The sequence below is a fragment of the Corvus hawaiiensis genome, chromosome 13 (assembly GCF_020740725.1).
Source record: "Corvus hawaiiensis isolate bCorHaw1 chromosome 13, bCorHaw1.pri.cur, whole genome shotgun sequence".
Classification (NCBI taxonomy): domain Eukaryota; kingdom Metazoa; phylum Chordata; class Aves; order Passeriformes; family Corvidae; genus Corvus; species Corvus hawaiiensis.
In genome coordinates, this window is record NC_063225.1 from 14,188,587 (window position 1) to 14,205,089 (window position 16,503).

The following is a 16,503-nucleotide window of genomic DNA, read 5'->3' on the forward strand; positions in this document are numbered from 1 at the left end:
ACAAAAAGCACTACTCTGTTGAAGTCATCTTGTACTTTCCGGGATCCTGTTTAATACCACTAGATTGGAGTTACAAGCAAAGGACTGTAGATATGATCCTTCCCTTCTCCATCTCCACCACCCTTTTTTCCTCAAACAAGTATGAAAAAATTCTACTGTATTTAGTCCAATGCAAATTTTCATTACCTATGACCTGGCTTCACACCACTGACTTTATCTCTGCAACAACAGCAGGTTACCCAGGGCCCATCCTGCCTTTCCACCATACACTGCCCCTGCAGAAAACCACTGTACCCTGAAAGCAACTCCTGCAGGAGCCCCACTCCGAAGCATTATGACAACTGACAGAACAGTACTGGAAATAAATGCTCTCAGTGTATAACACAAAATAATCTGTCTTTTCTCTCTATCTTGTTTCCTGAAGATGTTAGGAAATCCCTTAACAAATTTTTTATACTGACTGCCTGCGATTCCAATATTTCTCACCTCAAAAGCAATCTAGTAAGAAACACTTTAAAGCCGTGACAGTTAAAATTACAAAAAACTGAACACAAAACAGTCTGCAATAGCAATTGCCAAGGTTTTGTATGTGCTGGAAAAGACAAATCCCCCACGGACAGATTTGAAACCTCCCTGCTAATCACAGGAGACAGGTAATACAGGATAGTTCACTTTGGAACCATTTCTAACTTACGGGGAAAGCTGCGTATGAAATTTTCATTTGCTAAATGCTGAACTGCCCCCAAACTGTGAAGGTACCATTCCCTCTTCATCTTTTGAGACTTCCTATTCCATCATTCCCTGCAGCAGTTCCATTTTTAAATTTCTGAAGCTAAGCAAGAACTACATGGTGCCAGATGACTTGGACAGTTTTGACCCACAAGACAGAAGTCTAATGCATGTTCTTGTGAAGCTTTCCAATGTTCTGAGATGTGCCAGCTTTCTGTGCAGCCTTCTGCCAGCTCTTTGGGATCAAGAGCTTCTTAGCCTATCCCTAGCACAACCCTGTGAAGTGAAAAGGAAAAAAACATGCCTTCACCACAAATTGATTGCTTACAGTGAATGCAGAGTTGAAGAGAAAGTAAAAGACTATTTTCCAAGAGAGCTACAGAAGAGGTTAATAGCAGGTTCCATCTTCTAACTAGAAAAAATCATTAGGCAAAAAGCCCCCAACTTTTTCTTTCCTAGTACTGTCCATTTTTGGTTTTTGTACATCCCGGCAGAATGTTAAAAAATAATAAAGACTAGAATATAGTAACAATAAATCTAAAAACCACCCACAAAATCTTGTCATTTCATGCTTTCTGACAACAATGTCTTATTCTAACTAGATAGCAGATGATTTTTAATGATATATACAACTCCAGATGCTCAAAATAAGGATTTTTTCCTTTTAAGAAAGTGTACTACCTTCCACAAAGACATTCCTGAACATTTGGTTTTTCTTCTTCTAATTATCAGTAAATAGTATGATCTGTTACGCATTTAGGTGAACTGCTTAATAATTACTGGATTTAGGCATCTGGGACAAGGATGACATCAAACTTCCATTACAAATGAGGAAAACTCAATTCTTTAACAGCCACAGAGATTTTCCCAATACTAGCAAAAGCAATACTGTCAGAATAAAATTCAAATGCAAGCAGATACAAAAAAAAAAAAAAATCCTTATTACAGATTTCATTTGCAGCACTCTGTAACACTGTGCTCCTATGACAACTGTCATTGCAATGTGATGAAAAAGAAACCAGGTTCTCATTAATAACACAGTCTGCAATGGTCAGTCCATTTAGCAGATAGGGCTTTGCAAAATTACAAACCACACCACTTTCTGTTCTTAGTTGTATAGTTCTTCCAAGACCATAAAGAATGAAGTGACCATGTTAATTTTCCTGAAGGTCTGAACAGGATCTTCCTGTTGTTCTGATGAAATACTGATTTTGTATTTTACAGTATGAAGTCAGGGATACACTTGAAGCAAACATTATTTAAATAAAGTAAATATAGTTCAAATTAAATCCTCAGCCTTAAAGAAATGTTTCCTAAATATCTTAACTAAACAGCAATTTGCATCTTTCTAGCCCTAAATTATAAAACAGTTTGATCAAGACTGGTTTAGAAACTAAAATCATTCAACTTGTGTTTCAAGTCATGAATAGAAGGCTGCCTTCCACTGGTCACCAGATCCACTGTAACAGACAAAAGCTGCCTTATAAAGTTGACAATATAATCCCCATTTACAAAACAACTTTTGTTTAACTACTGAAAAAGAACTCATTGAGATGCTAATCATATGTTGCATTGTGGTTTCTGAAAAGCACTAAAAAGCATATTGTTTCAAAAGGCTGAAAACATGGGTGACCAAAAAAATACCCAAATTAAGGCAAAGATGACTTTTTACCTCAGTCTCTCCCGAGTTAGAAATGTGATTATTTTTGTTGCTTTTGTCCTATGTAAGATAGTAGTGGTTTGACTATTTCACAAGGGCTGGCTTTAGACTAGAGCAGTAACAACAAATTAACAACAAATCTACTATAAATCTTAGCTTTTTTGAGTTGTTGGGGTTTTTTAGAGCTGTAGTGCAATGCAAAAATAGGTCTCATGAAAGACAAAAATAATTTAGCTTCAAAAGCACTCTTCAGAAAGAGACAGAAGTAGTTCTATACTCCAGATATTTCAGACAACAGAAATCCTAGCAGCATCTATGATCCCTATGACTAAAGTGACACTATACAATCAGAACACATGCACATCAGACTGCACTGGCAGAAACCAACAGGAGTGATGGATTTTTAAATAGTGCTGTTCAGACTTCGCACCAGGATGGGCTATTTTCAACCCTGCTGAGCAAGCAGCAATGCTCACTCACTTGGTGATTTGGAAGCCATACTGTATTGCTGCTTTAATGTGGCTCACTGGAATAGATTTAGACCATGCCCTCTGATAATATGATTTTGTTTCTAACTGATGGTTTTGATGCACTAGACTCAAGAGGAAAAACAATGTAAGCCAAAATACCATCACCTGAATAATTAAAAACACCCCGACATATCCTGCTCCCATTCACCTTAATAAGATATTAGTAAGAAACCATTTCATCATTACTTTTTCCAGTTTCCAAAGCAATCCATTTACTTTTCCAACAGAGATCACTCCTACAAAACAGCAGTAGTAACTCTCATAAAATCAATTTATCTGCTTCTTTAAGGCACAGTTCTATTTCTGTCAGTATTCGATAACAGTGAAGAATATTTTTAGTCACTATTTACAGCACAAGGAACTGGGACACAAGACAATCTTCTTCCTTGTCTCAACCTTTGAAAACTGGGCACATCACCACCTTACATCTCTTCCTTTCCTCCTCCCCCTTTTTTGAACAACAGGGTTAGTTAATAAAACCCTTTATGAAGCTGACAGTGACTTATTTACACAAAGTCCTACATAAGTGGAAGTCCAATATTCCCACTACTGTGAAGCACACTGTTCAGTGAGACCTGTAAGATCCAACACAAAACTCAGAAAGTATGTGTGAATTATTCACAGCAATGTTATGAAAGATGTATCTCAGAGTTTCATGCCAGACTTTTGTAACTTTTTTATTACTTTTCCCCCACTACTCTCCTGCTACAGGAGCAAAGCCAGTAATACTCCCACTGCAGCTGACAGGGAAAACTGCCTTCTCCCCTTTGAACTGACTTCCCCCCGGTGAACTGACCAGCAATGCTCTGCAGGGATGAAAATGAAGCTCACGCTGCAGCTTCTCTGATAATCAAAAATATGGAATGCAATCCTGTAAAGTTATTCTCAAGTATGGGTCTTGTGAGCACCAGGAAAATACACACTCGTGGGAAACACAAAAAGGTGGAAAAGCTTTTAGGTGTGAGAAAAAAGCAGATTTTAGAAATGAAGCAAAAGAATTTAGGAATCAGCTCTAGCTGCGAAAACTTGAAGATAGAAGAGGATACAATTATATAGCAAGCAAGGACATTAAAACAATGGTTAGAGTTTCTAGGTTTGGCTGAGATATGTTTTGAAGTTGCAAAAAATATGCTTAGCAAGATAGATAAGTTTAAGCCTAATAATGGAATATTGTGCATTATTATGTAAGGCATAACAAGCAAGTATTGTGTACAACAGATGCGTTACTGAAGATTGGTTAAAATAGTTGTCTGTAAATTTTAGAAGCATGCTATTGGCTAAAAAGCTTTTAAGAATGCTTTGTAACAAGGAAGTTTTGGGATGCCTGTGACAGCGTGAGCTTCGTACCACCTCTGTCTCAACTCTATGTGAGATTGATAATGGAATAAAACAATAAAAGGCTCTTGGAATGCCTGTCCAGGCTCCCCATCCTGTTTGCTGGCCGAAAACGCTGACGCACAGATACTGTTCACAGGATCAGAAGTCAGAAAACAGATACTGTTCACAAATCCAGTAAACGCTTTCATTCACAAGCTCTTTAACATTATGGAAATTCTATCTGATTTTGGGTTAGTAATCATATTTACAGAATGAGATAACAGGAAGGACAAACATATTTGCTAGCTCACAGCAATTTTAATATACTCACAGACAGCACACTGCCATTGAAAGTAAAACAAAAACCCACCCAAATTTGCTGAGTTTTTAGTAGAGAAAGATCACTTCTCTTCACTGCATTCACACAAGAGAAGTAATCAAGGAAAGCAATATGCAATAACCCTGTCCTTTCAGTGGCTTACAGCACCGAGAAAATTATAACATACAAATCCAAATCACAGTGAGAAATTTTCCTCATCTAACTTCCTATTCTTCGACACTGCTTTTCACAATGCAGTCTCATTATGACATACTTTGAAAATGATTTATACATATATCATTATCAGAGTGGTTCAAGTAATTTCTAATGATCTAATCCAAGCCTCCTCATCCAACTGCAAATGAGATTTCAAACTCAAGTCTTCTAGGGTTTGCACAATGGCCTGATGGGACATGTTTTTAAATGAAGTTATGGTTTAAATTGATTTTTAAGCAAGATTGGAGTCCTGCAGTTAGCTGGAAAGACAGTTTATTAGCTTCAATAACCAAAAGTTAAACTGACTCTCTGCCAACATCTACTTGGAAGAATTTAGACTTGGAATCAAACTTTTTTGCAGTACTTTTGAGGTTTAGTATAACTTAAGCATCAAACAAAACTGATTTGTATTACATCTGAAGACTGATCATACATAAATAGGCAGGTAGAGTGTCGGTGAACTCTGGTGCATCAGTTCTGAAGATGTAGAAGTATTTCATGGTACTTTTTCATCCTTCTGAGCATTTGCCACTAAAGCTAGATTTCTGGGGCTATAGTTGTCAAATTTGAGTACTATTCTCTGTACACTTCCATCAGCTATTGTGTAAAATGGGACATACTGGGTGCTACCACCTCTTCTAAAGAGCTCTCTGAAGGCACATGTGACAGACACACGCAAGGGAAGCTTTTATTTCACACAAATGTCACCCTCGTGAGATACAGGTAATCATTTAGTGACTTGAACTTCTAGTATCTTTTATTTTCCAGATCACATGGAAGAGCAATTAGTATAGATCATTTTAAGAATGTATTTTCAAAGTATCCATTGGGTAGGAAACGTACTGCTTGCACTCTTAAGCCTGACTGCTAAGTATTTCTTAAAATGGCAGAATAAAGAAGACTCACTTGGGTTTGCTATAAATCCCTCTCACACCATAACTGCATATGAATCACTTGAGGACAGCATGATTCACGGTGTCATACACAAGCCAAAGTCTCATTTGATGCTTACAAATGGCTTACAGGTCTTGACATTTAATAAAAAAAAATATTTCATCTGTAGCACAAAATGGAAGTACTCACTGATATCATCTTCATGATAAATGACAGAGTGGAATGGTAGGTTTCTGTCCTTTATGTATCTCTCTGCTGGCTCAATATAAAAGGTCCCACTGTGAGTTTGGATGAATCCTTCAAATTTTCCATCAATAACAGACCCATGAGTAAAACTTCCCTGCTCACCTGTTAAGGGACGAAGTGCATTAGTTTTTTTATACCCTTCAAAAAGCTTTCAGCCCTGAGCAAACTTCAAACATCACACTACCCAAGGTGTTAAGTTCACTGCTAACACAAGGTACTTGCATAATTATCCTAATCATGTACCAGTTCCCAACTGATAAAAATCTGCATGAATTCTGGGTAATAAGATTCTGGCTAACAAAGACATGTCTGATTTTTTAAGACTAAGATTATCCATCAGTAAGAGAAACAGTTACAGCAAAATCACAGTCACCAAGTTCAGTAGCTTCCCAATCAGGCACATAAATGACATGTTTAAAAAGCATATAAGGAATTCAACTCTGTATTTTAAAGCTGTTACGTACACAACATGTAATTCTATTGTGAAATCCTGTCCTTATACATCTGTTCATACAATCAGAAATATAAAATAAATAGTAAAATCAGAGTATATATGGAACTTTGAAAGCTTTTAAAGAAAGACTTTCCTATATTCAAGACATCCATTTTTCTCTTCAAGCATAATCCTCTTAAAACTGTAGCTAGGTTTAAACCTGGCAGACAGTGAACTTGTATTTGAAGCAGTCACGATCAGGGAAAAGTACAACTGTCAAAGTTTAATCACTGACTGCTACAACATGCAGCATCTCAACAGCCTTTCCCACAAAGAATGAAAGACCATTCTGCTAAAACAATGTTTATATACGCTTCCATTGAGGAAAGTTCAGAATCCCACTATCAAAAAGCCTTCTGACCTACTCAAAATAACTGGTAAATAAGTCTGCTAAGATGCACATGAAGCCCTAACTGTGTTTATTACTTTTCAAAGTTGAAAATGCTCACTTCAAGACTTCAAACAGAAGATCACTAAGAAAGATCTTCTGGAAAACAGAACAGTAGAAAGAGGGGCAGAGTAAATTTTAATCCATTTCTTCTTTCCATCTGCTTTTAATTCTGTAATTCTTCTTCATTTTTAATCAATTTTATCTTTCATATTTAGTGAAATCAGGTATATTACCCTTAATGATGGTAACTCTATATTCCCTTTTTTCCTTTAAACTAAGAATGGCACTTAATTTCTTTTTTATCCAATGCATACAACTTTTTCCTTTTTTTTTTTTAAATGCATCAGACTTCCATTAAGAGTATGTTTATAAACAGAGTTGAAATTCAAGTTTTATGGGTATGAAAATTATTAGATAAAATACTCATTTGTTAAGTGTGACTCATATATACAGATAGGAGTTTAAATATGTTAGATGCATTATTAAAGTTTAACCATAATCTAATCATACAGATATTAAATTTCTCCATGTACTATTGGAAAATTCCTGTTTAAAACTGCTTTCATCCACTTCAAAGTGTTACACTTACCATAAATGTGTCCAGTGTAAATATGGGAGGTATCATAATCAATTACTTGGTTCGATATTTCTACTTTGAAGTCATCACTAAAAAGAGATGTATCTCTCTTCATTCGAAGGTTGAATTGTCTAAAGTGAATAAAAAAAGATGGTAAATTGACTTTGAGCTTCAGCTACAAGAGCACTAAAAAAAGTACTTCAAAACAACATTTTTGTGCAAACAATTTGCAGACCTTGCAAAATTTATTTGTAGAAAATGTTTTTACTGTACAAGAATTAGACCACAGCCTAGAAGGATATTTTAAGCCAAGATTATTTAGATGTTTTTGATCTAAGTAGCTAAATTTACAAGACTTAAGCCAGAAAGCATGTGAGACTTAAACACATAATTCTAAAATGCTGACTTGGACTATACACTTGTTCCCAGTCCTTCAGAAGACACTCGAGCAGGTTAGGAAAAATGCAACTATTTTACTTCACAGTACCGTGAAGCAGAACAGATGAAAACAGCTATCACTTATTTTACTTTCATTGAAGACACTTAAGATTTAAAAAATGTAACTGTAGGTGAGCTAATCAGTGTTTCAACTGAAACTCAAAAAATAAGATGGGCAACAACATCTAATAAAAATACTCAAACTGGTAGAATTACATGAACAACTATGTAAACAGCTCTCCTCATTGAATGATTAGGTTCAAATTGCAACACTACATACTTTAATGCAAATCCTATGACTAATCTTTCTATGAAACACCTTGCTCGTATGACAACAGGAGTTTCATTCAAGCAAGCAACATAACTGAAGTGTTTTAAAATAACTGACACTATACGAATTCATACCTGTGACAACCATTAGCTTGCTTCATAATTTCATTTGGTATTCTCCTAAATTTTGTATAAATATTTGTGCAAATACAGATCATGAAGTTGTTGAAACTTCAGCCATTCCAATTTTAGTCTTGATTTTCTTTCTGTATTTTTGTTTTTCTGCACAATGATGAAATTGAAAGAATATTATAGTTACATCACCAATTCCTTACACAAAAAGTAACTCAGACGAGTACATCAGAGTTAAGAGTCTTCATCTAAAAGCCATGACCAACAGAGATGACCTTCAGAGTGAAAGTTATTATCCAAGTATGCTACCAACAAAATAACCCAGGCAATTAAGTGCCATAGTGTCAAGTTGATTAAATCTAGTTACTTTCTACCAATTAGCTGAAGCAAACACAAAATGTATCTTCAGTCTCCACTTGCATGTTAAATATGACACCATAGTTATAAGTATTTTGAAACATTAAGAGGTACATTAAGATGCAAACTTCAAGATCAAAAAAAAGCCATGCCTACACACTTAAAACCTGGGAAGGGCTGTAGTGACTCATGTTGACTATTCTGTAATGCAAACAGCATTTCACAATCAAACTATATTTATTATTATTGCCACAGTGTTAATAAAGCTTCAAAGCAACTACTCTCCTCTGGCAGTGTGTCAGTCACAAATACCTACTACAAGGTTATGAAATTCTGAGATGTGGCTGGTAGATGGGGAAGGTTAAACTTCAGCAATTCCCTGTGAGTCAGGCTTTGCACCAAGCCCAGCAGTATTCCTCTCACAGTTTCAGTATAGATGTGTTTTATGAGGAAGATCCTCCTGTTACAAAGGAAGGAACAGTTCACTACAGGTGCACCAGGATACTGGCATCACTGAGAGACAAGAAATAAGAATTATTGTTCTTCAAGTTTGTCTTTTTACTACCTCTGCCACAACAGTCCTTTGGTAACCCAGAGGTTCATGAGGAAGAAGAAATAACATGAACAAGCAACCCAGAGACACATGGTAGGACAGAATGCTTCAAATTACCCAATATATTTTTCGAGGGTGGGGTGGTGGGCAGTGTGGAGACCTGAAGCCACTTTATGTGGCTCTCCTAGGCAGAAGTTAAAAATGAAGAGATAGAAAGAAATTAAGACCAACACTGATAAGAATATGCCAAACTTCACTCGGGTACTTGAAAAAGTTATGCTCACTTTGGATGTAATACACTGCTCAGGGCATTTTAGTTTGAGCTTTTTCTGTGACTGAGTTGTCCCACTCGAGGATGGATCAGACTCTCAGTGCATCTGAACTGAAGTTAAATGGCAAGAAGTTCTGGACCTTTTAGAATCTCTCCTTCCTTCTCTAGTATTTGATAGAAGACTTCTAACCATAAGAAGTCTGTAATTCTGTCTCTGTTATGAACTGAAATATCTACTAATCTCAGCAAGAGCACCTATCATGGCTAAAACTGCTTTTTCCTCATGAAAAAGTAAGTTCTTGGAAAAAAAACTTCAATCTATATAGCACTTTTCTTTCCGAAGTGTAAACACCATTTCTTTAAAATTACATTTTTCTGGTTGTATTCATGTTTGTTTCAAATAAAACTGAGGAGCAATTGTCTGTAACACTCAACTGCATCAGCAATTTTCTATGGCTTTGAAGTACACAGTGTAAGAGAATGCATGGCTTCTGATGTATTAACTCCCATCTATAACAGCGGAGTGGGGGAAAAAACTCAGGACTTGAGCCTGAAAGCTGGTAATGTACCAAGCTTAGCTTAGTAAAACCCCAAGTCCATAGATGGATGAGCCCTATACATGAATTGTGAAGCCATCCAGATTATCTTGAGTTGCTGCTCTCACCCTTACAAACCAGCAAGACAATCGTGGTGCAGTCATGGACTACCCTAAGGGGCAACCATCTAACCACGCTTTAGGGCCAGCCTGGAGTTTTGCCTACACATCCGACACTACAGGACTCACTTTTAGGGGGGCAAGGGGAAGTTCAGTGGAGTTCAATGAAGCTGGGAATGGCTGTTCCTTCTGTGGGATACCCTTCCGTCAACATTACCCGTATGTCACTTCAAAATGGACTGTTAGAAGTTTTATGTACCAAATAAAAAGTTTCACCAGTTTAAAATTGAGGAAGCCTCTATTCATTCTCCTTTAATTTTCACCCTCTTCTTACTTTCCACATTGCTGCATAACAAACACTACAAATTCTACCCCATGTTGCCAATTATCTATCTTTTAATAAAATTAGCTCTGTTTGCAGGATTAGAGAACTATTTCAAATACAAAAAACCTCAGCTGTGCTTCACACTAACAATTCTCTATTTGATTTCTTAACTTAGTTAAGCTATTAGATAATCTGATCATCACTCAGCTATTTTTAAACAGGTCTTAGTCATTCAAACATGCTTGATGACAACAGGATTATCTGTCTGGACTGCTCACCTTCTTAATAATGAAAAATTGACAAATATTCCCTTACTTCTCCCCCACCAAAGGAGGAAGGAAACAAGTTGGGACTGTGGGGGGCAAAGGGGCCAGGGAGGGTGGAGGAGTAAACAAGCATTTTAATTATCTCTATTTCCAATAATTAACAACTTTAACAGATCACCAAACTTCAAACATAAATTCTACTGTGGCTTAAATCCAGTAACTTCATGATTCTTCTGAGGACAGGAGACTCCAGGGAAGTTAAATAAATTTGTCTATATTATTACTGAGTATGGTCTCTAAGCTAGCCACAATGGAAGAAGTAAGAAGCTTCAAATAAGCCTTTTGGCAATTACCATTTCTACAGCATGCACTGAGTTCTCAGTGCAAACTAAGCTATTCCCTAGCCTAGCTACATACCAGGCAACAGATTAACTAACTTCAGAAAAATAATGCCTGTTATTTACACACTTTCTACCTCGCAGAAGAGATTTCCCAGCAGTAGTGATATCTAGAATAGAATTAAATCAATTAAGGCCAAGTTTTGACCTTGCTTATTTGTTACTGCTTCTGTCTTCCACAGATCTCAAAACTGATCTGGTAAGAGGACACTCCTTAGATCTATATGGCTGCCCATTTGGTTGCAGACAGAATTTTGGTATAAATTACCGACACATATATACATATATGTATTTATACAATCTGCTTTGATAATAAACTACATCTTACATATTAACAGCGGTACCCTGAAGGCTACCAAGAGGTAGGTTTTTATTTCTCTTTAGCTTAGCTCAGGGAGACTATGTCCAATTTGTAAGTAACACAGCAATTCAGTCATAATTAAAGAAAAATTATAGTTGAGAGCACCCAGTACTTAGCTAAAACCCAGTACTTTCCCATGGGCTCAAGTTATGTTGATCCTATGGCCTAATCAGAGCAAGTACTTGGAAGAAAAAAAAAAAAAGAAAAAAAAAGCGCCACGTTTATATACTGGCAACATTTGGTAAAAGGCACGTAAAGGCTTACATGCGAAAGTTAATGCCTAATCTATTATTCCATTTCTTTTTAATATGCGTTACCTTCTAAGATCAGTGATTTCACCAGCATGGAATGTCCAATATATTGGGTCACTGGTACCAAGTCGGCACACTTTCACAGAACTGACAGAAAAAGCTGTTATCTGGTATACAAAAAGGGCACTTGGAGCTTTCACTTTTCTGTCTTTCCTCAGTCAAATTGCTGTAACTGGTGACAGGCTCACAGAATGACTCAGTGACCAGAGGAGGTTGTGTAGAAAAGTGAAAGGGAAAAAAGGAGATGGAGGAGTTACTCCACAGCTGGAAGAAGTGGCTGGCAAAAGGAAACTGAAGGGGATGGGTTGACAGCAGTATGGAATCTGACTTCAGTACAAGGTGAGTCCATTTAGGTTCACAGTCTTTTCTTCCCAGTAGGAACCAGAAAAAACCCAACAGCTGTGGCTGCATCAACCTCCTCACAAGTCAGCACCTAGAAAATACTGTTCTGCTTGAGGTGCAAGTCTTTTATCCTTACTTTTCCTACCTTAGAACTCAAAGACTCTTCTTGGAAAAATGGAAGAGGGGTCTATAAATGGAAGGGGATAATAACTTGAGCTGTTCTTTCTAACTGCTTCCATGCGGCATCCCACAATCTAAACTCAGTTCCCACAAGACCGTCACACTCATTCCAGCTCTGAACTATAGTAAATAGAAGGCAGCTTAACAACCTAACACTGGATTTCTACTACCCACAATTCTACAGAACGATCACATTTAAAGTTTTTTTTTTTTATTGTTTTAACTTACTATTAAATCCACACAACATACTTCGTCACTTAACTGATAATTCCCATGGTCCTGCTACTTACACTAAAGAAAACTTATCTTTGAAGCAGCACATGATAGGGTCTCCAGGTTTATCACTGTTTCTTTGATCCACCTAGATGCACACAGAATCATCCCCTGGTAAGTATTTATTTAAATCCCAATCTCTACAGCATTTCAATACTCAGCCATCCCAGCTAGAATGCTTGCAGCTTATGTTTATTTTCCATTAACATCTCTAGGATGATACTTGTGATTATTCAGATGTCTTTCCTGACCTTCAGAAGTCAGACTTGCTAAACTTGGTATTCTAGAACACTACAATGAGGATGCAGCCTTCATTCCAAAGCATTTACCACTGATTACTCTTGATATACATAGCTGCAAACACAAGGTAGCTCAGATAACAGAAACCATCCAAGTAGGATTACAAGCATCTACATGTTGGCTAATTTACACTCTAAGAAAGTATCTCTCTGTCCTGAACAGGACAGTGTACAGATTTTAAAAGTAGAATAGCCTTTACCCAAGATTTGCATTTTTATTCCCCTTTCAGTAAAACCTCTTTGGGAAGTTCAGTACAGATTCTACTGCCTGGTTTCCTTTTTCTTGAAAATAACCTTCCCTTTTGTATTTACGTGAAGTTGACTATTTACATGCAATGCTGTTTTCTAACAAAAACAAGATATCGAAAATCAGAAAACAGGTAAAGATGTACTAGAATAAAAGCACAAGCAAAGTTACTACATGAATTCAAACTATGAAAGCAATTAGGAAAGAAGCCTTCTTAGTTCAACAAGTAAAGACACAGAAGAGAAATCCACTAGCTGATAATATGAGCACATAGCTTAGATACATACATTTAAATATACTGCTTTCCATTTTAAGAACATGACTTTTTCAGAGTATGGCTCTGTCTACTAAAGCTTGCTGGCCAAGCAGTAGAGCTGTAAACCATTATTACCAATTTCAGCAGTACAGTGGAAATGCTGCATCTCAGCTGGGCTGTCCCAGCAGTCCAACACCACTGTACCAGGTGTCTCCCAGACAAACCCAAGTCAAACATCAAATGCCTTTTTTCCTGAGGGCTACACATAATCCAGCTCACTGTATTTAAACACATAAAATGCAAGACATTTAACTGACAGATTCAGCCTCTAGAATTTTTTAACTTCATTTCAATTAAAAAACGTGTAAGAACTTAGGACTCTGCTTCCCAACTTTCTGCAAGATAAACTTGCTTCACCTACAAGCACCAACATAAGGTGGGTTTGGTTTTGGGTTTTTTCGACAAAATAGGTGTAGGAAGTGACTCCTGATTCAAAGGCCTCTTGCCTGGCAAGTTATCTGCCAAGGTATATAACTTAAAAGGTACAACAGAGAGGTAATGATTGAAGAATTGCCACAGAACAGTGAATAATACTAAAAAGACTACAGTAAGAACTAAAGATATTTTCTTTTTAAATTCAGGACAGCCTAAAATGAGTTGCAGTAAGTGAACCTTGCAAAAAATTCACTTAGTAAAACTCATGAAAATAATTCTCCTAAGTCTCACAAAGCCAACCAGTAGGTTCTATTTGATGACCACTAAACCAACCTACTTAAGAAGTTGAGCTGTTTAGGAGTGTGTTTAAGTGCACATGGAACTGAAAGAGACACAACACGTGTTTTCAGATTAGTCCAGCAATACTGAATCTGCTTTTTGTTCTGACAGGCTCATAGTACATAGAAGACAGAGCCCTTTCATTGATTGAGCACTGTGCCATACTCACAATTTTAAAAGCACTTAAATTAAATACCATAAAAAGAACATCTAGTGTAATAAAAACCTTAAGTTGACAATATAAAGTCCTCTTCAATCCAGGATTAACCAGCTCAGTTACTTCAGTCCATCTCAGCATGGCAGCATGCTCAGAACACCACTTTTAAAATTCAGCTTATCAAGTATTATTTCTCTGCAGGTATCCTTTATTTTCATAACCTACTCAAGTATGGCCAACAATTATCTTGTTTAAACACAAACATTTACCAGCTCTGAACAATGAGGGCAATATGAAGGATTACAGATTACTACAGAACCAAGAATTGAAAAAAAAAAATCCTCAGACTTAATTAAGAACTGAAAATTTTTGGTCCACAATTTTCCTATAAGGACTGTGTACAGACCATACATTCCCACAAACATGTCTGAACAACTTACTGTATTTTTCAAAAAATAAAATTTTAGGTTAAAATCTACAGAAAAATGTAGCTGTATTGTAAAACATCTTTCAGAAGTTCTCAACATATCTTTAATTTAATAGTAAGCAAGTGTTATCACGTGTTCAAGTACCACTTGAACATTCAACTGTTCACTCAAGTTGTGCGAGCACCTTTCCCAAGCAAGACTCAACAACTAATCTAGGAGGAGTGAAAGTGGGTGTGGATGGACCATTAACAGGATCAAGCAAAGCATTAGAAAGCATAAGTTACTAGTAGTGTATTAAATAAAAAGTTGACTGAAAAAGAGAGTTAAACAATACTTAGAGATACTTTTTCCCTTCTGAATGCATGAGCATCTCAGGAATTCATTGTTTTGTCACTAGGTAAAGAAATACAGTTAGAGCATTAGACATCGTCCAAGTTTTTTAATCTCTGTCCTCGAAAACACTATGAAGTATTCAGCATGTTTCTGACATTCTACAGTTGATAGGAATTCAGTTCAAGATATTCTATGATTAATATATTGCAAATGTTTATACTGAAAAAGTGAAGAAAACTTTCCAGTCTGTCTGCAGGGGAAGAGTTTTGTCCAGTAAGTGAACAAGTGCAAGTACACATTTTGTGATCAGGTGAAAAGTGTGTCTGAAATCCAACATCAGGTTAAGTGACGTCCTGACTTCCTTTTTGAAACTACTGACATTACCTTGACATGCAAAAGGAAGTTACTTTATTTAAAATGCTTCACTGTATCTCAAGCCAGTGCCAAAGGCATTGTTCTTATTTGAATCAATCCATGTATTTTGGGAAGTGTGTCTGTGCTGTTTTGCTTTTTTGGGTTGTTTTTTGGGGGGAAGGGTTGTGGGGTGGGTTCTCAAACTACTTTATATTAACCAAATTCCTGGTATTAACACTGCGCATTCATTAACTTTGTGTGAGCCTTCCCTGGACTCAAAGGGCACCTTAAATTAACTCACTCTAAAACACTCAATATAAACTGGCAGGATTGTTTCAAACCTTCAGATTCCTTCCAACTTGAAGCAATTTACAAATAAGCACATTTTGCACCACTGGGGAACCAATAATGCCAATTAATCTAATATATGATTTATTATTCAAAAGAATTAATAAGGATTTGTAGCTCAGTTTCAGCAATTTTAACTGTCCTACTAAGTTAGTATTTCAGCATTGAATAGTGTGGCTGGCTCAGTCTAGTTCATTGCATTTACCATAACAAGTTGTATTTTATATAACCAAACAACAAACATTTTGAAAAATTTCTATTCTGAACAGTATACTGTGTGGCATCTAAATTTCAGACGAAAGTTAAACAGAGAAGGTTTCTCAAGGATGGCATATTATACATCCATTTGTTAAATTACTGAGCCTGGTGTGAAAAAAGGTAGTTTGGGGTTTAATTCCACCATTTCAGTTTCTATTTCATTATTAAGCTATTAGCCCATAGTTAAATGGTCCCTTTAACTTGGTATAAATATGTCATATTTAAATTGTGGTTTTATTTTTTCCTTTTCCAACAGAAGGGTACTATGAGATACAGTTCTTAAATCCAAACAGCCTACTGAAAAGAACAGATGCTACTTACACAATCCTAAAATACTGGTAGCTGCCAGCCGTTTTCTGGACAATGGAACTGTAAGTTTGATGAATGCTTATCTGGCATATGTCAGCACTGCCATTGAAAAGGCTGGTACTGCATCCTCCCTCTCACCACTGCTACTTAGTTCTGCACTCTTTCTTCTCACAGCAAATTTGCCTCTACACTGAACAGAAGAACTAATTAACCTCACTGAAAAATAAGCAGCCAAA

The 16,503-nt window shown here is 36.5% G+C and overlaps 1 protein-coding gene across 1 annotated transcript in view; it reads right to left on the minus strand.

The window, feature by feature from the left end:
* ADAM10 (ADAM metallopeptidase domain 10) overlaps positions 1 to 16,503 on the minus strand; it is a 43,229-nt gene that overhangs the window by 15,306 nt on the left and 11,420 nt on the right. The window contains exons 3-4 of the mRNA XM_048318123.1: positions 7,385 to 7,503; positions 5,855 to 6,013 (exon numbers count right to left, since the gene is read on the minus strand). Coding sequence (XP_048174080.1) covers positions 5,855 to 6,013; positions 7,385 to 7,503 — 278 coding nt within the window. The remainder of the gene's footprint in view (positions 1 to 5,854; positions 6,014 to 7,384; positions 7,504 to 16,503) is intronic.